Source organism: Saccopteryx leptura, chromosome 5 (genome assembly GCF_036850995.1).
Source record: "Saccopteryx leptura isolate mSacLep1 chromosome 5, mSacLep1_pri_phased_curated, whole genome shotgun sequence".
Taxonomy (NCBI): Eukaryota; Metazoa; Chordata; class Mammalia; order Chiroptera; family Emballonuridae; genus Saccopteryx; species Saccopteryx leptura.
In genome coordinates this window covers 164,105,985-164,127,854 of record NC_089507.1, presented here as the reverse complement: position 1 = coordinate 164,127,854, position 21,870 = coordinate 164,105,985, and the positions used below count along the sequence as shown (strand labels likewise).

General features: G+C 44.2%; 1 protein-coding gene across 1 annotated transcript in view; it reads left to right on the top strand.

The window, feature by feature from the left end:
* The window catches only part of PITPNC1 (phosphatidylinositol transfer protein cytoplasmic 1), a 280,286-nt gene that overhangs the window by 255,627 nt on the left and 2,789 nt on the right, over positions 1-21,870 (top strand). The window contains exons 7-8 of the mRNA XM_066386509.1: positions 4,579-4,734; positions 9,302-9,365. Coding sequence (XP_066242606.1) covers positions 4,579-4,734; positions 9,302-9,365 — 220 coding nt within the window. The remainder of the gene's footprint in view (positions 1-4,578; positions 4,735-9,301; positions 9,366-21,870) is intronic.

Here is a 21,870-nt window from a genome sequence, read left to right as displayed (position 1 = left end):
GATAAAGGTGCAGGTGTATAAACCTCATTTTGCAATAAGGAAACTGGGAAACGAACAAAGAATGAAGTAAGTCATAGAACAGAGTTTGAGTCAGGACCCAGGTATTGTAGTAGCTGCAGAAACACAAACCAGAAATTTTAAAAATAAAAATGAAGTAAGGAAAGTTAACCAGTGTGTAAATGGACAATTTAGATATTTATGTTCACAAATTTAGATGAGAAAATGAGAGTTGAAAGTTTCGAGAGGAATGGGCACTGGGGTGGGGCAGGGGACAAGAAGTCAGGGTGATGGCGTCCAAACGGGAAAAGGGGAAACGTTTGTAACCAGAATATTTCAGATAAGACCCAAAGGTTAGATTTTTTTTTCTCATCTTCATTCAAAAGCATTCAGTTGGATGTTCATTTCTGATCCTGAATTTTGCTTAAAGGAGCTCTTGAGTAAATCCTCCCTGTCCTCCCTCCAGCTTTCTGAAAGTGACTCCCTAATTATAGGCCCTGTCTGAGCTTTCCTAGATGAAATCGGCAGCTATAGATAGACACCAAACATGCAAAAACTCAGCACACTGCTGCCATAAAAAGGCCAATTGTTAATTGCTTCTTTGGCATCTGGCTGTAACAAAAACACCCTTTTCCTATTTAATATTAAAAGCAAATGTAGTAGAAAGAATACTGGGCTAGAATTAGGAGAGGCTGGGATTCTAGTCCCCAACCTGCTACCAAGCGCCTGGGGTTTGGGGCAGAATATTTCATTAATGCAGGCCTCAGTGCCCTTATCCATAAAATCAAGGACACTAGCATGACCAGACGGTGGCGCAGAGGATAGAGCATTGGAATGGAACATGGAGGACCCAGGTTTAAAACCTCAAGGTTACCACCTTGAGCGCAAGGTTGCTGGCTTGAGCATGGGATCATAGACATGACCCTGTGATCGCTGGCTTGAGCCCAAAGGTTACTGGCTTGAGCAAGGGGTCACTTGCTCTGCTGTAGCCCCCTGGTCAAGGCACATATGAGAAAGCAGTCAATGAACAACTAAGGTGCCGCAACGAAGAATTAATGCTTCTCATTTCTCTCCCTTTCTGTCTGTCCCTATCTGTCCCTCTCTCTGATTCTCTCTCTGTCTCTGTCAAAAAATAAGTAAAAAAATCAAGGACACAAAACCGAATTATCACTTTTTTTTTCTTTCAGGGACAGAGAGAGAGACAGAGAGAGGGATAGATAGAGACAGACAGGAATGGAGAGAGATGAGAAGCATCAATCATCAGTTTTTTGTTGCAACACCTTAGTTGTTCATTGATTGCTTTCTCATATGTGCCTTGACCGCGGGCCTTCAGCGGACCGAGTAACCCCTTGTTCAAGCCAGCGACCTTGGGTCTAAGCTGGTGAGCTTTTTGTTCAAGCCAGATGAACCCACGCTCAAGCTGGCGACCTTGGGGTCTCGAACCTGGGTCCTCCGCATCCCAGATCGATGCTCTATCCACTGCGCCACTGCCTGGTCAGGCTGAATTATCACTTTTATCTTAAAAATTGTATCCTGGGCCCTGGCTTGTTGGCTCAGAGGTAGAGTGTCAGCCCAGAGTGTGGAAGTCCCAGGTTCAATTCCTGGCCAGGGCACACAGGAGAGGCACCCATCTGCTTCTCCACCCTTCCCCCTCTCATTTTTCTCTGTGTCTCTCTTCCTCTCCCGAAGCCAAGGCTCCATTGGAGCAAAGTTGGCCCCAGGCACTGAGGATGGCTCCATGGCCTCCACCTCAGAAGCTAGAATGGCTCCGGCTATAATGGAGCAATGCCCCAGATGGGCAGAGGATCACAGTTGGGCGCATGCAGGAGTCTGTCTGACTGCCTCCCCGCTTCTCACTTTGGGAAAATACCAAAAAAAATAATAATAATTGTATCCTACATCTCAAAAATACACTGCCCTTCTCATTTCCATCTAGCCTGTACCTCATACATTATTTTGCAACATCCTAATATAATTTTGTGGTGCAATGAGGAACCACACACGGATTGAAGCATCTCCATCATTTTCACTGAGTGGGCAGTACCGATCCAGTCTTATTTGGAACTGACATTTGCTGTGAGGCCCCACAGTTCTTAGTCGCTTTTGAAATGCAATCCACCAGTGATCCATGTTGGCTATTGCAGAAGATTATTTTATCCTTAAGAAGTCTGGAACAGGCCCTGTTCGGTTGGCTCAGTGGTAGAGCGTTGGACTGGCGTGCAGGAGTCCCAGGTTCAATTCCCGGCCAGGGCACACAGCAGAAGCGCCCATCTGCTTCTCCACCCCTCCCCCTCTCCTTCCTCTCTGTCTCTCTCTTCCCCTCCCGCAGCCGAGGCTCCATTGGAGCAAAGTTGGCCCAGGCGCTGAGGATGGCTTCATGGCCTCTGCCTCAGGCACTGAAATGGCTCTGATTGCAGCAGAGCGACGCCCCAGATGGGCAGAGCGTCGCCCCCTGGTGCGCATGCCGGGTGGATCCCGGTCGGGCGCATGCGGGAGTCTGTCTGACTGCCTCCCTGTTTCCAACTTCGGAAAAATACAAAAAAAAAAAAAAAAAAAAGTCTGGAGTCTGGAACATACATTTGTGTGACCTGAACTGAAACAGCGTCTCTTCCACTACATTGCATTGGTGAAAGCAAGCCAAAGGCCAGTCACAATTCAAGGGGAGGGAAGGCAAATAGCCACACACACCCCTCTGGCGGTGAGGGGAAAGATCGATGGCCACCATCTTTGGAGATTGTCTCCCTGCTGATCCATCTCTTGATTTATTGTTCTTCTTTTTTATTTCTATATTTTTTATGTTTATTTTATTGATTTTAGAGAGAGAAAAGGAGAGAGCAGGAGAGAGATAGGAACATCTGTTCCTGTATGTGCGCTGGGCGGGGATTGAACTGGCAACCTCTCCACTTCAGGAGGATTCTCTAACCACCCAAGCTATCCAGCCAGCCAGGGCTTCTTTTTCTATGTGGTATAGAAACACCGGGCAGGCAAGACTTATTCCCATGGCCTTAAACATCAAATCTTTTACTGCAGACTCCATGGTGTTTTGGAAGGGCATTGACACTTCTGCCCTGGACTGCAGGATTACTCCAAGTCTTTGTTGACTGCCTTGGGACTTGCAATCCTGGTTTATGTTAATGGAGTGCTTGCTATGGGCCAGACTATGTGTACACTTTTTTCATGTATCATGTTATGAATTTATCATAATCTTTCCAGGCCTGTGCATATAGTTTCAGTGGCAGTTTCTGGGTTGGTTCAGGTAAGAAAACTACAGCATGGCAAAGTTGGTACCAAAGATTCAGAAATACTACCCCACAGTCAAGACCATCAGCCCCTCCCTTGGCAGAAGCGGTTATTCCATTGGGGTCCCTATAATGCATGCTCTTTTTCTTCCCCCACTTCTAGAGTCCCTTTTGTCAAACTTTGTATTCCATTAATTATCTATCTGTCCCACTCTGGTCCCTTTCTACCCTCAGGCCCATCATTTTCCCACAACTGATGCAAAAGAGGAGGGTCCTTGGAGGAAGGCTGGGGAACAGAGACCGTCCAGAGTATGTTCTCTGCATGGAGGGAGGTTCTCTGAGCCACACAGACCACACCTTCCAGACCCCACACAGAGCTGATGCCCTGTTATACCCCTCGGGACACAGAAATCAGATCAAAGAGGAGCATAACGTAACCCCTGCTTCTGTACCATGTCCCCAGTGTACAATCAGTAAACACGTGCTTAGGATAACAACTGTTATAACATTACTTTATGCAGGAATGTCAGCAAACCCAGAGCCAGTGCACACCCTGAAAAATCCTACTGTGGTAGCATATGGCATTTTTTATTGCATTGCTTTTTCACAATTTCATTGATAAATAATTTACAAATTATAGAGTTCACTCATTTAGTGTTCCGTTCAGTGATCTTTAGCACACTTACAGAGTTTTGAGCCATCGCCCTAAATCTAATTTTTTTTTTTACTGAAGTTGGAAACAGGGAGGCAGTCAGACAGACTCTTGCATGCGCCCAACCGGATCCACCCAGCATGCCCACCAGGGGGTGATGCTCTGCCCATCTGGGGCGTTGTTCTCTCTCAACCAGGGCCATTCTAGCACCTGAGGCAGAGGCCACAGAGCCATCCTCAGCGCCCGGGCCAACTTTGCTCTAATAGAGCCTTGGCTGCGGGAGGGGAAGAGAGACTGAGAGGAAGGAGAGGGGGAAGGAAGGAGAAGCAGATGGGTGCTTCTCCTGTGTGCCCCAGCCAGGAATCGAACCTGGGATTCCTGCACGCCAGGCCGATGCTCTACCACTGAGCAAACCGGCAAGGGCCCTTAAATCTAATATTAAAACATTTTATCACTCCCAGAGAAACTTGGTTCCCATGGCAGTCATTCCCTATACAGTCCCCATCCCCTAGCCTTAGGCCACTAACCTTTCTTTCTCCATAGATATGCCTGTTCTGGATAGTTCATGTAAATGGAATTATACAGTGTGGCCTTTGGCGGATGGCTTTTTTCCCTTATTCACTTCACTTTATTTCATACAAATGATAGTTGAACTTTTAAGTTACCATTTCTTTGGTATACTTTTTTCAGGACCCTAAACACTTCAAGTCGGAGAAGACAGGACGGGGACAGTTAAGGGAAGGCTGGAGAGACAGTCATCAGCCCATCATGTGTTCCTACAAGCTGGTGACCGTGAAGTTTGAGGTCTGGGGGCTCCAGACCAGAGTGGAACAGTTTGTACACAAGGTAAGTAAACAAACAGCAGTTCCCGAGCTATAGATGACGCAGCTATCTTCATGGTAAGCTGGAGTAATGACGTACTACAGAGGCACAGGTGCTGAGCCAACTCAAGGTAAAGACCTTGTGTCTAGACAACCCTGATTTCATGAAAATGCATTTTACATACAGGTTTACTTTTCTTCCACTAATAGATGTTTTACACGTCATCTCCTCTTCTGTGACCTCCATGTCCTTGAGTGAGTGTGTTCAGGAAGTTGGGTGTTCGAAACATATGGAAGCAGCCCAAGTGCCCATCAGTAGACAAGTGGATAAAAAAAGCTATGGTGTATACATAAACAATGGAATATTAGTCAACCATAAAAAAAAAAAGAATGAGCCCTGGCCGGATGGCTCAGCGGTAGAGCGTCGGCCTGGCGTGCGGGGGACCCAGGTTCGAGTCCTGGCCAGGGCACATAGGAGAAGCGCCCATTTGCTTCTCCATCCCCACCCCCTCCTTCCTCTCTGTCTCTCTCTTCCCCTCCCGCAGCCAAGGCTCCATTGGAGCAAAGATGGCCCGGGCGCTGGGGATGGCTCCTTGGCCTCTGCCCCAGGCGCTAGAGTGGCTCTGGTCGCAGCAGAGCGACGCCCCGGAGGGGCAGAGCATCGCCCCCTGGTGGGCAGAGCGTCGCCCCTGGTGGGCGTGCCGGGTGGATCCCGGTAGGGCGCATGCGGGAGTCTGTCTGACTGTCTCTCCCCGTTTCCAGCTTCAGAAAAATACAAAAAAAAAAAAAAAAAAAAAAAAAGAAAAGAAGAAGAATGAAATCTGCCCTGCCTGGTGGCACAGTGGATAGAGCATCATCCCAGAGCACCGGGGGCACTGGTTTGAGTCCCTATCTCATGTATAAGAAGCAATCAATGGGTACATGACTAAGTGGGACAATGAGTTGATGCTTCCCCCTCTTCTCTCCCTATTTCCTTTTCTCCCTCTCCCTCTCTCCCTCCCACTTTCCTTTTCCCTTTCCCTTCACACCCCTCCCTTCCCCTCACTCTCCAAAAAAAAAAAAAAAGGAATAAAATCTTACCCATTTGCAACAGCTTGGATAGACCTTGAAGGTATTATGCTAGGTAAAATAAGCCCAACAGAGAAAGACAAATTCCATATGATTTCACTTATATGTGTAATCTAAAAACCAAAATAAACAAACAAAACAGAAACAGACTTGAAGACCCAGAAGATCAGACTGATGGTTGCTCGAGGGGCTGGGGGTTGGAGGACTGGGTGAAAGGGATTAAGAAATACAAATTGGCCTGATCGGTGGGGGCGTGCCGGGTGGATCCCGGTCGGGCGCATGCGGGAGTCTGTCTGACTGTCTCTCCCTGTTTCCAGCTTCAGAAAGATGAAAAATAAATAAATAAATAAATAAATAAATAAATAAATAAATAAATAAAACACACTGGGCTCCAAAACCCACTCATTCAGCGCTCACAAAGCTACTGACTTATTCGAGTTTCCTAGAATCAAAGGTTTCTACCTCACTACCCTCATTCTCCTTTGTTCTCCATCTCCTTCTATCTACACAAACTCTGCACTAACTGGCTTCTCTTTCAGCACTCCGCCATCTTGGCTACTTCTCCTAGCCTCCTCCACATGGCCTTTCTCTGCTCTCAACTCTAATGCTAATCTCAGGAACCGAGAGAGCAAGTTCGTGGTCTGCCCCACTTTATAGTGCAGAAATCAAAATCTTTAATCCAATATACAAAATAGGGAAGTCTCTAATAAAAGTCACTTATCTGAGGCATGATGGGATTGCGCCACCCCACATCAAAAAGGGTGGGAAAGGCTTAGTCCTAAAACCAAGCCCCAAGATACAAGGATCCTGCCTGCCCACAGCCCGCCCCCAACACAAATTAATATAATCAAGCCCATCCCAAGCAATCACCTGGGCGACGGGCTTCCACGTGGACAGCGCCATCTTTAACAAAGTGAGCATAATATATTTCATCTGCCCAACAGCAATATATGGTTTTTTAACCACTGTGCTGTACACCTGAAACTAATACCAATGAATGCTGAATGGAAGCTATAATTGAAATACAAAATTTTTTAAAAACCATACTTCTCCCTTTGGCATTGGGCTAATCTGTTTCCAGGCATGGGTACTTGTACTTGGTACTTGGGTACTTAGGTTCCAGGTAGAGGCACAGGATTTATCTGTATGTGCAGTCCCCAAGGATAATGCTCACTCAAAAGGTCCTGCAAATGTAGACCCCAAAGGTAGAAGACACCCCAAGAGGCAGAAAAAAAATCTGAGTAGTCTCATTAGATGGCACATTGCAGAATTTCCGCTCATATTATAATTCTGTCACCGAAGAATGTTAACAATCTCAAAACACAGATTTCAATTCTATACTCTCTTTGGCTAAACATGTTTATTTTGTAGTAGGAATTCACTTGATAATGATTTAAATTTGTCAGGGGTTTTTAACATGACCCCTGTCCTCATGGAAAAAAGTGGGCAATGCAGTGTACAGTGTTGTGCATTGCCCTTTGTAACTCCTTCCATTTCCATATAAATAAATGCTGCCTGAGTCGTCTCTGCATTCCAGATAGCCTGGGTCTCTGTTTATTTTTCCACTTAAAAACTGATTTTAAAAAATAGCTTTCTGAAATTCTTTTGGAAGAATTGGAATTTAACCTTAACATACTGATTTTTTTGTTACTTTAGATAGATTTGAATATGACAGAGGGTGGCACTTGATAATAAAATGTGTAAATCTTGAATTTAGGTCCAAGGAATGGACTGAACTTGGGCTCATGATCATAGCAGACCCTGGAACAAATTTGAGACAGAGAAGTGTGCAGAAATCAAGTTCCAGGACCTCCTATTGTCCTGCTGTGTCCCAGTCACTAAGCAGGAAGGCAGTCAGGGCTCCCAGAGTAAATATTTCCAGCCTCAGCTCTGTGTCTGACTCAGGCTGTACCTTCCTTGACTTTCTGCAACATTCCCTTTTTTTAACCCAAAATGATCTCTCACTAGGGCCCCTACCCCAGTTCGTTTTATTATTTCCTGCTCTCACAAAGTATATGTAGATTGCCACAGGGCTCATTGTGTCTCTTTAATCACAGAAGATTTTGGCTAGTTTTGAGACTCTGTTTCTTTAAAACACCTGTAAAAATGACACTCCAGTCACAAGCATGCCCACTGCCCAATTGCAAGCAGTAATGAAGTGTTATCAATGCCCCAAACGTGCCTGTTTGGCACAGGAGTTGCAAATGGCTGTCTGAGGCTCGCATTTGCATGGGCGCCTATCTCTGAACACCTTTGGTTTTTAAGAATCTTTTAACAGTTAAGGGGGGGCGGGGACATTCAAAAGTGAGTCATTAGCACATTACTGAATTCTCATTTCCAAGCAAACAGCTGTGTTGTGCCGAGTGTAATGGGGCGTACTTACTTACTGATGCTTCAGTGCTATGCTTTGGAGTCCCATGAATTTGACGCGCTCAAGTGTGGACGGCTCCACATTGCTGCTGCTTTTCATAGCATGTCTCCCTGTAAGCCTCACTAGATAGCCAGAGTCCTGGAATAATAAACACTATTATCAATGCTTCCCTTGTGTCTGCACACTCACCAAATTAAAATCTTTCATTTATTGAAATGTGCTTGAATGTTCCACGAGTGGTTTTTCACAACTGATGGGTTTGTCTGGCAGGAAGGAAGGAACGTTGGAGGGAGAATGTATGCTCGTGTCCAAGAAACATAAAAAGGCATCTTTATGAAGGAGCAAAAAAAAAAGGAATCCCATGAAATAAAAGCACTTGAACAGTGTCACACACAGACTATATTTATTATTTTCCTTTGTCCACCGTCAAGAACAGTTTCATTCCGTTTGTCTCCAGTCATGCTCGTCATTGCCCTGATGTCCTGTTCTGGTTCGGGTCTCTTATGTTACCTCTTTCCATAATGGTTGACTCCACTTGCTTTTTTCCTCCTTCCATTACATGATAGTCAAGCCTATAAATATATTTACTCATCACATATCCCCACATCTTCAATTATTTAAAGAAAATTAGCCATATTTACAATATTGTACAAAATTTATAATATCTGAGAAGAATATTAAGTGATCTTTAATTTGAAGTGACTTACTGCTCAGAAAAGTCTTTGATCTCGAACATTTATGGCCTCATGGCACACATGAGAATACACCCTTCTACCTATGAAAAGTTGAACTTGTTTTAGATAAGGATAAACAAAGAGGAAAATCTCAAAGTGGTATTAAAAAAAAAAAAACCTGGATAGTAATTCCATCATTGCCATGTGACTGCCAAGTTGTTGTCTCGGTCATACACACCTCCAGCCCAACTTTCAGTAAGGTGGACATTAATTTACACCAAGGACATGCCCACTGTGGAAAGAGCTAAGGGTATACAAGTACAGTATCTGTGTGTGTTGAATATAATTGTCATTACAAAAGGACAGAGGGCTGGAGAAATTGATGATTGCCAGGATTCCTAGAATTGGGAACAATCTATTTTCCAGATAGTTTTCATCAAGCATGGTATTATTTCAACCTGCGTCTGTTACTGTTTTAGGTGGTCCGAGATATTCTGCTGATTGGACACAGACAGGCTTTTGCGTGGGTCGATGAGTGGTATGGTAAGTCAACTTCCCCAAAATAACTTGTAGAACAAGTTCATAACGTATTGGCTTGGGATTTCAGTCCATCTGGCTTCAGACGCTACCTGGAAAGACAACAACAAAGGCAGGGCTACTGCCTCCTGTATTGGAAATACCACTGTTTACAGAACATAATGAAGGAAAATGTAATGGGAGAAGCTTGGTCTAAAATAACTGCAGTATTTCACTTTTGACTAAGTAAGACCTCAGTGTGTTTGATGCTTGCATGCTTGACTTGCATACAGGACTCCATAATTCTCTGTTGGATGGGTTTCAGCCTCATCCTAATTTATACTAAACTTCAAGATCAAAGCTGCCTCAAGCATCATACCAACTGGAAGCCGTCCTTTGATTCAGAGATCACTTGAAACACTCCCTCACCAAAAGCAAGGATTCTACAAGAATTCAAGGGCAGAGTCATAGGTGGTACCCCCTTAATTCTGAGGCTCTTGTATTGGCCTTTTCTCTTTCTTTCTTTTTTTTTTTACATGATTTGGAAAGAGTGAAACAAATTCTTCCCATTTCTAGTAAATGAAAACCATTTGCCTCATCCTGTGGTGGATGGACCGTTTTTCCCAGATCCTCAGCACTATCCTTTTGCCCACGTGAATCCTCTACATTCCCAGGATCAGTCATCAGAGACTAGTGTCCTTGACTATAAATAGCAACAAGCACACCCAACTGGTGAATTGGGTTAGATCTGATATAACGTAACACCCTTCTCCTTGGCCTTGGCCTAACTCACACTGAATCTCTTCTGTTGTGTAACCTCAATTGCATTTTGGTGCTTTTCTGTCACCGTTCCGCCAGTCCCCTTCCTCTTCTGAACAGAAGGTATCAAATGTAAAGTGAAGGGATAGGTTGGGCTGCATCAGCAGAGACAGTGGTTGTTACTGAAGTTGCTAGCTGTTTCTGAGCCACGTTTTGTACAAGCTTGGTTCTGTAGGCCACAGGCTGTTTTTTTGCACTCTTCCCCATCTGCATTTTCTGAAGAACAAATGCTTCTTCCCAGAAGAGATTCTTTTGAAAGGCCACCTCTCTCTTTACACACACCCCCAGGGTGCTGCTGGAGTGAGGGAGGTGCACTGACTGGCATACCACGTGGTCCTAATGTCTCCCTAAGACCTGCCTATCTGCGGTTGTCTTTTGTGAGGCGGGAGAGGGGAATGTGTCCTGTGATTACTTCCCCTGATCATGAAGCCAGTCTTTCTGGTTGTTTTTTCCCCTGGGAGCTTTTCTCAGATCCTTAGAGGGAACACAGACCCCCCCAAAAAAGGTTAAGGACATATCTGTCCCAACTTGGATTCCTCCACACTCATGGCTCCATTACCACCAACACTAAGGGAATAGCAAAAGGATGTTCCGAGACTAATAGGCTCAAGCTGATTAGAAGGTTGGCGAGTGAAGAGGACCTGAAGGGCCAGATAGCTGCTGCTTTGAGGACTGAGAGGACACAGGGAACTTCAGTAGACTTCTCTCTAGTACTCGAATGCCAGTGCGGACTTTTAAGAAAACACGGCGTCAGAGAGGATACTGAGTCCTAGAGAAGGGAACAGAGCACTGCAAGCCTGTCAGTCAGGAAAAAGGGTTTACGCAGAGACAGGATGTAAAAAGAGAAAAACATTGTGGTGATTCTCTAGCCTGTGACCTGCTGGAGGGTGGAGGATGGTACTGATGATGGGGTAAACCAAGCCTGGGATAAGGAAGAGACTTAAATATTCTTAGTCCATAAAAAAAGAAAAGGAAAAATCTCAGACTATTACAAGTGCCCGAAGCTAGCATAACACATGAAAGGAAACTGGCGGTCTCCGGTCCTAGGTCCTAGAGAGCTCTGGAGGAGAACACCTACCTGTTGACTCTTACATGCCTGTTGACTCTGCCTGGGTTAGGCGGGGACAGACTGCAGGAGTCTGTTGACAAAAAGCCTTCTCTGCAGAAAGACAGCATGCGGTTTCCCGGATGGAGATCACAGGGTGCCCGGTACTCCCCAGAGGAGGTCTCCACCCCTGGCTACACAATCCCAGCCCAGACCAAAACAAGCAGCCTTTTCACTCAGCCAGGGGTCTGAGCACCACCCCATTCATTTCGTGTAAATTGCTGCTGGTGTCCCCCCCCACACACACACACGGCTCTGCCTGCCAGCAAAACAGTGGCTCCTTCATTACCCGATGCAGACACTCCAGTTGAATGAATGGAAATAGCCCTGCCCACAGACTGTCTTCTCAGCCCCTTACTCAAGGTAATGCTGGGGACTGGGCCTTTCAGGTAAATAAATGGGTGTGTTGCTGTTAGGGAAGCCAGGTGCCTACCAGGACAGCCCTTCAGTGCTGCTTACCTGGAATTGCTTTTTTTTCTTTGGTCTCTGCAGGCTCAGGGAGGTTGTCATTAGTAAACATAGAAAAGGAAAAGGTCCAAAGTAAAAACAAACAAAACAACAACCCTTGCCTGTAGCTTATGACCTGGTTCTCAAAAAAAAGGCCCCAACCAGCAGCCTGAGCATCCCCTGGTTCCTTGTGAGAAACTCGGATCCTTGGGCCCCACCCCAGACCTACTGGACTGAAAGCACTGGGCATCGGCCAGCCATCTGTGTTCTTGTAAGCCCTCTCAGTGTATCTGGTGCTCAGTAAAGTTTGGGAACATCTGGCAGACGACATGGGCTGGAAACCAGCGTAGATTGCAAGGAAGGACCGTGGAAATGGGTTAGACTAAGGAATGGGAGATATCCTCAGGACCTTGTGGGAATCCAAAAAAGATGCCCCTTTTAGGCAGATGCAGCAGGTGCTGCAGGCGTGGGGCTAGATTTTAGCTGCGTTCACCTCCTGGGCTGGTGTTTGTAATGTGCACAGACAGTACGTGCACCATTCTGCAGTGCAGCCCTAAATGTCTTCCTAATTAGACTGACTGCCTCCAGTGCTTAATTAAAGGGTCAATGAATAATAAAGAAAGGAAGAACATTGTAGATGACAGTCATGTTTTCTTGCCCAAGGATTTTCATGTTGCATCTTTTCTGAGTTTCAGCATTTTGCTGTCACATAACTGTTTCCCCAAACAGGCGTTATTCTGTTCGCATTCACGGGGATGTGTAACCATTTCCATCAGGAGGAGATGAGCTCCTCTTCCAAAGCCTTGATTGGTCTCTGTTCATGAGCCTTGAGAGTCTCCTGCATGACTAGAACACTAATCACAGAAGTAACAGCAACACATTTCAGAGGACTTGGATAAAAATAGGCAACCAGCTTCGTGAAAGCAGGGCTTTGCTTCGCAGTCTGACAGTATTTAGAAAGAAGTGGAACCTCATGAATGTCTTTGAAATCCTCACCCTTCCAAAAAAAAATATGTAGGGAGACGGTGGTTCTGACAGATACAGATGAAACTACCTCACAAAAAGGACAGAAAGATATGGCATTTGCCCATCTGATAGCAAAAATTTAGGAGAACAACAGTACTTAGTTTTGAGGGGTAGAAGAACAAATTGACGGTTTTTATGAAAATGATGAATACAAATAACCTATGACCCAGTCATTCCACTTCTAGAAATTTATTCTTAAGAGATACTACACATGACCTGACCAGGCAGTGGCGCAATGGATTGAGTGTCGGACTGGGATGCAGAGGACCCAGGTTCAAGACCCCGAGGTCACCAGCTTGAGCGCAGGCTCATCTGGTTTGAGCAAAAGCTCACCAACTTGAACCCAAGGTCGCTGGCTCCAGCAAGGGGTTACTCGGTCTGCTGAAGGCCCAGTCAAGGCACATATGAAAAAGCAATCAATGAACAACTAAGGTGTTGCAATGCGCAACGAAAAACTAATGATTGATGCTTCTCATCTCTCTCCGTTTCTGTCTGTCTGTCCCTGTCTATCCCTCTCTCTGACTCACTCTCTGTCTCTGTAAAATAAATAAATAAATACATACATACTACACATGTGCTCATGAATATAGGTACAGAGCTATTCAGTTGTTGCTTATAAAAGCTAAAAATTAGTCTCAGTGTAAATGTACATTAGCAGAATTAGGTCAAGTAAATTATAATAGAGCCATACTATGAATATTGTTTATAACAGTTAAAAAGAATAAGGTAGTTCTTTTATACTGATATGGAAATGTGTACGTTTTCCATTAGTGGAAAAAGCAAGCCAGAACAATATGTGCAGTACAGTTTAGTTTAGTATACAGGAGTATGACTCCATGAGTAGAAATAAATGAGATTTTGCCTGTATGTGTAGTAACATACATGTGAATTCAAACAAAAAAATCTGGCAACCCGTGCCTCAAACTCTTAACAGCGGCTCTTTCCAGAAGAAATAGGATTCGTGGGGGAGGCTAAAAGGAGTTGAGCTGTTCTCTATGTAATCCAATACTACGTGGATTATTTCTATGAAACATAATTCATGCACTACTTGAGTGGTTTATTAAATAATAATTAGAGCCCATATTTTACTTTTTAAAAAGTAGGAAGTGGTTGAAGTGGACCAAGACTCACAAAGTTGCTCTTTAATGAGAGCCTTTAGTTCATGGTTCAGGAAATCAAGGCAGATTCATCAATGAACAAACCCCAGGGTCCAGAGCGTCTCTGGTGAAGCCGAGCTGATGGTAGAGGAGGAGGTTCCAGTCTCAGCTCAGCCATCTGGCAGAAGAGAAGGTTCTGCTCAGCCTCCACTCAGTCTGACCTTCAGATGTTAGGCTTGGACACTGGGATCAGCTCTGCTCTCACCTGAAGGAGCATGAGAAAGCGAAGGAAAGAAATAGCCCCCCACAAGAGGACAGAGAAGGGAAACTTTGCTCCCCTGAAATGCAGTGAAGGGGCCATTTTTACCCTCAGAGTACCTCCCACTGCCACTGTCAACCTCTGACAACCACGTGTCAAAGATAATAGGGTGGGCCCTGGCCGGTTGGCTCAGCGGTAGAGCGTCGGCCTAGCGTGCGGAGGACCCAGGTTCGATTCCCGGCCAGGGCACACAGGAGAAGCGCCCATTTGCTTCGCCACCCCTCCGCCGCGCTTTCCTCTCTGTCTCTCTCTTCCCCTCCCGCAGCCAAGGCTCCATTGGAGCAAAGATGGCCCGGGCGCTGGGGATGGCTCCTTGGCCTCTGCCTCAGGCGCTAGAGTGGCTCTGGTCGCAACATGGCGACGCCTAGGATGGGCAGAGCATTGCCCCCTGGTGGGCAGAGCTTCGCTCCATGGTGGGCGTGCCGGGTGGATCCCGGTCAGGCGCATGCGGGAGTCTGTCTGACTGTCTCTCCCTGTTTCCAGCTTCAGAAAAATGGAAAAAAAAAAAAAGATAATAGGGTGTACCTTTCATAGAAGAAGTACCGTGTTCCAATATTCTCTTAAATCCGGCTATTAGCGCAGTATTACTTGTTTAAAGTGCCTTTATTTAAGAAAAGTAAATTATGACCTTCTGAATCTATAAATTAAGGGGTGTTTGGGGTTTTTGTTTTTTTTTTCAGTTTACTTACAAAACGATTGACATAGGATTTTTTTAATTAAGAGTTTCCCTGATGCACATATGCACTTGCTTGCTGGAAACAAAGAGAGCGTAACCTAAATGGTTAGATGTCTCTGAACATTGAAAATCAATCAGTAATGAAGATGAATTGTCTTTTCTGAGAAGAGAATCTCTCATTGGACACATGCAATTGAATTTACTAGAAAATTGATTTGTATGTAGATTTCAAGGTAATATATATACTTTGGGGAAGCAAGACATAATACATTTTACCAGATAACCTGAATGGGAAAGTACATTTTTTTCTTGATAAGGCTTCCCATAAATTACTAAGGAATACTGAAAATGTTTACATCATTTTCATAAGCACGAATGGTGTGTGGGGAAGTTCAGGACTTAGGCAAACATATTTTGTTTCTCTATCAGCTGGGACTAAAGTATCATATCATCTTGAGAACCACTTCACTAGAAATGTCCATCATTATGTGGTCTGATGGGGAGGTGTTTTTTGTTTTGCTTTGTTTTCTTTCAGATAAAACTTTGTTTCTTAACTCTTAATTTTTTTAAAAAAGAGCTAATGTTTCTAGAATGCTAGCTTCTTATCAATTCTGGATTGCTGGTGTCTCTCTTCTAATGACTGCAAATAATAGACTTTTTGTTTGTTTGTTTGTTTTTGTATTCCCCACCCCAAGTGAGAAGGGGGGGCAGGCAGACTCCCGCATGCGCCCTACTGGGGTCCACCCAGCATGCCCACCAGGGGGCGATGCTTGGCCCCTCTGGGGCGTTGCTCTGTTGCTACTGGAGCCATTCTAGCACCTGAGGTGGAGGCCACGGAGCCGTCCTCAGCATCCAGGCCAACTTTGCTCCAATGGAGCCTTGGCTGCATTAGGGGAAGAGAGAGAGAAAGAGAAGGAGAGGGGAAGGATGGAGAAGGAGATGGGCGCGTCTGTGTGCCCTGGCTGGGAATTGAACCCAGGACTTCCACACCCTGGGCTGATGCTCTACTGCTGAGCCAACCAGCCAGGACCTAGACTTTTAAATAATGTTCTTTTTTTCTTTTTTACACAAGTAGTGCATATTTGATATAGAAAATGTGGACACTGTAGATAGATGAAAATAAGAAAATGAAAATTATGGAAGTAATCACTGCTAACATCTGAAATGGATACTTTGTCTCTTTTTTTTTTTTTTTTCTTTTCTTTTTTTGTATTTTTCTGAAGCTGGAAACGGGGAGAGACAGTCAGACAGACTCCCGCATGCGCCCGACCGGGATCCACCCGGCACGCCCACCAGGGGGCGACGCTCTGCCCACCAGGGGGCGATGCTCTGCCCCTCCGGGGGGTCGCTCTGCCGCGACCAGAGCCACTCTAGCGCCTGGGGCAGAGGCCAAGGAGCCATCCCCAGCGCCCGGGCCATCTTTGCTCCAATGGAGTCTTGGCTGCGGGAGGGGAAGAGAGAGACAGAGAGGAAGGAAGGGGGGTGGAGAAGCAAATGGGCGCTTCTCCTATGTGCCCTGGCCGGGAATCGAACCCGGGTCCCCCGCACGCCAGGCCGACGCTCTACCGCTGAGCCAACCGGCCAGGGCCTACTTTGTCTCTTTTAAATGTGTTTAATGCTTTTCTGACACAGTGATTTCACATAAGATGTATCCTTTTTTACCTCCTATTTTGTATTTATCAGTATACCTAGGACATTTCTCTATACTGTTAAATATTTTTCTACGTTATTTGAAACAGTTTGCTGGTTTGCTAAGTACTGTCAGCCCCTGGGTTGTTGTCAGTTTCTCACCATTATGAATAAGGCAGTAATGAGTATCTTTGTTATTAAAACCTTCTTGTCCATAAAATTGATATGTATTTGAAAGCACAGGGTCACACAGTGTAAGCCCCTCTCTTACCATTGAGCTAATTAAAGCTAAGGAATGACTTGTGTTGGAATTCATTAGAAGAAACCGAAATGCCTTTGTCAGGGGGAGGAAAGGAAATGTCTCATGAACATCAATCAGCACAGAGAAATTTCTTTAAATTTTCAACTTTTAGCTTAAAATGACCTCAGCACTCATTTGAAGTATATTGGTATTTAAAACATTTTGATAACCAGCCCTTGATATTAAAATGATTGTGTTGAAATAATGTGTTATTATTGTTAACTAAGGTGCATTTGTTCTAACTACAAAGCAGCATCTTTATTGCTTCCATTGACTCAATTTTCTAAAAGAAAAGCATGCTTTTTGCTTGGCCAGACTGCTGCTTAGCATTCTTGATACTTACATTGCTATGGACAGCATTCTTGATTGACAGTTCTGGGTGTGGGAGGAGATCGTCCATTAAATAACACAGCCCAGGTCTGGATATAGACCCGCCCTCCATCATGGCCCCAGACTACACTGAATTAAAATATCAACTTCTGACAAGTCTCCCCTTTGGAAATAAAAAGAATCTCACATGAGCCTGACATGTGGTGGCGCAGTGGATAAAGCATCAACCTGGAACGCTGAGGTCGCCAGTTCGAAACCCTGGACTTGTCTGGTCAAGGCACATATGGGAGTTGATGCTTCCTGCTTCTCCCACCTTCTCTCTCTCTCTTCCCCCCACTCCTAAAATGAATAAGTAGTCTTTTTTTTTAAATCTCACATAACACACATGCATTGCTATAAAAAGATACCAAAACCACGATGATGCAGGAAATACCTAAGAAAAAAATCCCCAAGACAGTTAGTGATCAGAGTGGTTGACTAACTGGTTGCAGCTCAGCATAACTTTATTGTAAAGAGGCATGAAGCTAAATTCTGCTGCGAGAGCCACAGGAGAATGCCCATTTGGGGAGATTGTTGATAAAATGTAGCGAAGTATTTAAAATGTGACCAGCTGTTATTTTTATGCCCTTCACGTACTAAAAATGGATGTGTTCTATGTTTAAGTTTTCTTTATCAGTTAGATTTGGGGGGTAGCATTTCCCAACCTTAACACCACTGACAGTAGGACTAGATCATTCTTTGCTGGAGAAAGGGTGGCATCCCAGTTGTGACTATCAGAAATGTGACATAATTGTCCCCCGTCAAGAACCTAGATTAACAGATCATAATCCTGAAATACTGAAAAACTGCAGACTCGGGCCAAAAATCAAAATGTCACGTGCCATTTTATTTATAGGCGAGTGTGGGTGTAAGCCCTCCTCCAGCTGTTAGGCTAGACTTGAAGTTCAGTGTAGACCTGCACTCCCTGACACCATGTACTCTGCAAAAACACATCTCCGGGTGAGCATTGTACCCGGTCTCACTTGTGCCTGTAAGCATCATTTCTCTGCCTCTACGTCTGTCTTCTAGAATAGCAATGAAAGTGTCCTTTCTGTTGTCGAATGCACTGACTTAAAGAATCTATTTGGAAAGGTAAACAGAAGGTAAGTATTAAACCAAACAAAGCTGAGCCTGTCCCCAAAGGGATCTTCTAATTCTGCTTTAGGAGATCTCGGGCTATGGCACTGCCCACGTGCTAATACTCTACCCACTTAGCTCACTTGACAATAGTCACCCCTAAATAATTTCCACTCTTCTCTGTTCTAAGACTTATTTTGGCTTCACTTCCTTATACTTACTCCCCCTCTGGCTGGTTTAGCTAACTTTATGATTTACTCTTCATAAAGTTAGTAAGTCCCCTGCTTTTTAAACCTTTCTTTGGCCTCTGCTAAACTACCATCTTTCCCTCAAGTCTCCCCACTGAAAGTTTGCATTTAATAACGGAAGTTGCCAACGTCTTGACCTTCTTTCAGATATGACAATGGACGATGTTCGCGAATACGAGAAAAACATGCATGAACAAACCAACATAAAAGTTTGCAATCAGCATTCCTCTACTGTGGATGACATAGAGAGCCATGCCCAAACAAGTGTATGTAGAATTTTTAAAACATGTTGCCCACCCTTTTTTACCAAACATACACATCAACTGGTCTTTGAAATACTGTGAACGCTCAGTTCTCAAACTTTCACTAACACTGTTGGTGCCCAGCAGCTGTTGGTAAAGACTCTGAGCTAGGTCTGAGTTGGATAGTGTCCCCTCTTGCTCTCGGACATTTTAGTTCTTTAAAGCTGCTTGACTGGCGGGTTGTCCCGGTAGTAAAACCAGGAACACGGAGAGTGGAAACATTGTGTGCTATGAGTGAACAGCCTGGCCTACACCATAAAAGAACAGAGGGGTAAGATCAGGTGTCATATGAACACTAGAACATCATGCTGGAAACTGGTACAAACATAGGTAATAGTTCTTCATTCAAGGGGAGGGTTCTAGCTCACCTGGTATTTTAAGTTTCCTGACATTTGCTTTAAAATGCTTTCTATGGCTCTCTATAGCTTTTCCACCCACTCAGTTCCTTTTTACTAGGTTAATGTTGAGGTGGGTCTGCAGTCTATTCATACACTAGCAGCTCAGTGTGGGTGTGGAGACCAGGAACTGTACCCTATCTAGCTTGGGACTTAAGATAAGCCCCAAGGAGCCTTGGGTAGTTCCTGGCATGTTGGAAACTGAGAGCTGACTCTGTGGAGTATGCCAGCATTTTCAGTATCGTTATATCTCAGTCATTCATGCTAATGAAGAGGAGAAACAGATACCAAAGAAAAATGTAATCACTGAGTCATATATGTCCCTTTGGCAGAGCTGTGATCTCTTTGGGAGCCAGCTTGAGCTCTCATGCCCCAGAATAATGCATATTTGATTTTTAAGAAATTGATGATATAGTTATAGAAGATTGAGAGGTAGCAATTGTTGTAAATGGATGCTTTGGAATTGTGAAGACCTTCTGTTTGCGCTTTGGAAATCTTCAGTTAAGTTTTCAGAGCATGCCTTTGGATGTGCCCTGCAAGGCTGCTATCAGATGCATGTGACTGCCCTGTGGGTCAAAATGGCTGTGACTTTTCCTCTCCATCCTATGTGTGGTGATTAGATTTGCAGAAAATCTCTCACAAGATTTAGCCCAGCTGACCCTCTCTCTGCACAGACCAAATCGATAGGACTTCCCTCTTCCTCTCTTCCTGTTCTGAAGTTAGCAGTGCTCCTTAAGGAAACTGTCCTTGAATTTTCATCACTTTCAATTACCTTTTCTTTTAAGAATGTTAGACACCAGGCCCCCCTTAGCTGCTCTTTGAAAGCTATCAGAATGAGCCATCAAAGGACGCCAGAGAAGCCTGACCTGTGGTGGCTCAGTGGATAGAGCATCAACCTGGGGCGCTGAGGATGCCAGTTCGAGACCCAGGGCTTGCCCAGTCATATGAGAAGCTACTACTACTTGGTGCTTCCTGCTCCTCCTCCAACCCTTTCTCTCTCCTCTCTCTAAAATCAGTAAATAAAATCTTTAAAAAAAGAAAAAGGACACCAGAGGAAAGGGGTGACACCACCCATCCAAAAGATTCAAAGCACAGCACTTGTCTCATTCTGAGTTCTGACAGCTTCCCACCTCGGCTCTTTGCTCGGTTTTCTTTTTGTTTTACTGTGATTGCTAGTGTTAGTAGGTCAGTTTACAAGGTAGACGGTGGTACCCAGAATGGGTGTCCCCATGGGAAAGCTCGTGTAGTCCCTGGCTGCAACTCGCAGGCATTCCTGTGACTTCAGCAAAAGACATGCCTGTTTCTCTGCGGAAGTTACACAAAGTGGTTATTCTGAATGCTCATGACATTTTCTTTATTCTGTGGAATTCCTTCACATTGGAGACCATTTTCCCATTGTCTCTCTTTATCATAATGAAAACCAGTTGAAATCAAGACGCTGCTGTCCAGCACAACTAAAAACTGCAATGCTGGTTGATAAAATTTAAATCATCACCCAAGTAGGTACAAGTTAGATTGAAATTATGCAAAATTAACATCCATGAACACAGTAATAAGGAAATAGTCTCCTTTTCAATTGAGCGGTTGCAATGCCGTCAAGGAAGGGAACTTCTATGAGAGTCTGGAAGGGACTGTAAGATCAAAATTCTGTCTACTTTGGGTGGTTTCTGCCCTCTGCTGGACATAGGGAGTAGAGCACTGTATCCAGCAGCTTTTTTTTTTTTTAGCAAGTCTGATTTTTCCAAGAAGATACCCATTTATAGCAGAAACAGACCCCGATTCACTGAAATTTTTCTGAGTTTCCATTTTATTTGCAATACCTCTTTTTAAAATAACAATTTCTTTTTTAAGTTGTTTAATAGTCTTAGTATTTTTAAGAAGTGATAAGTTGCCTGACCTGTGGTGGCGCAGTGGATAAAGCGTCGACCTGGAAATGCTGAGGTCGCCGGTTCGAAACCCTGGGCTTACCTGGTCAAGGCACATATGGGAGTTGATGCTTCCAGCTCCTCCCCCCTTCTCTCTCTCTGTCTCTTTCTCCTCTCTCTCCCTCTCTCTCTCTCTCCTCTCTAAAAATGAATAAATAAAATAAAAATTTAAAAATAAAATAAAATAAAATAAAAAATAAAAGTAATTTCTAAAAAAAAAAAAAAAAGAAGTGATAAGTTTACAGTTACAATATTTTTTGTTCTACTCCAAATTTTATTCAACACAACCATAATCTTATAAATTCCTTTGTAAAAAATTTTCCCTTTCAGAAAATTTGATAATTCTTTCTGGGAAGTCTGCTTAAGGATTTTGTTTTTTGAAAAGTACTTCTGGTTCACTCATACGTTATTATGTGGCCTATGTGTCAAGGTGGGGCAAAAATAGGTGTACAATTGTTTGTATGGAAAATAACATTTAGGAAATAATATTACAAGAATAAACTTTGTGTTTCACGAACTCACCACTATAAACCTAATTTTGCTGCACCTTGTATGCATCCTATTGGGGCCACTGATTGCTTTCATCACCTTCCCTTTATACAGAAGATGGCCAGGTCTAATAGTAGTTGTGCCCACAACACACACCGCTCTGGTCTGGTTCTGTTCTCTCCTGATATTTTCTTATTGAGAATACATAAAGTGTGATACTTACTGAAGAATGCTTTGGGAAGTCTTAGATGGGTATTCATCAAGGAATATTATTTCAGAGGTTTGCCTCCATACCATGGGAAAATTCA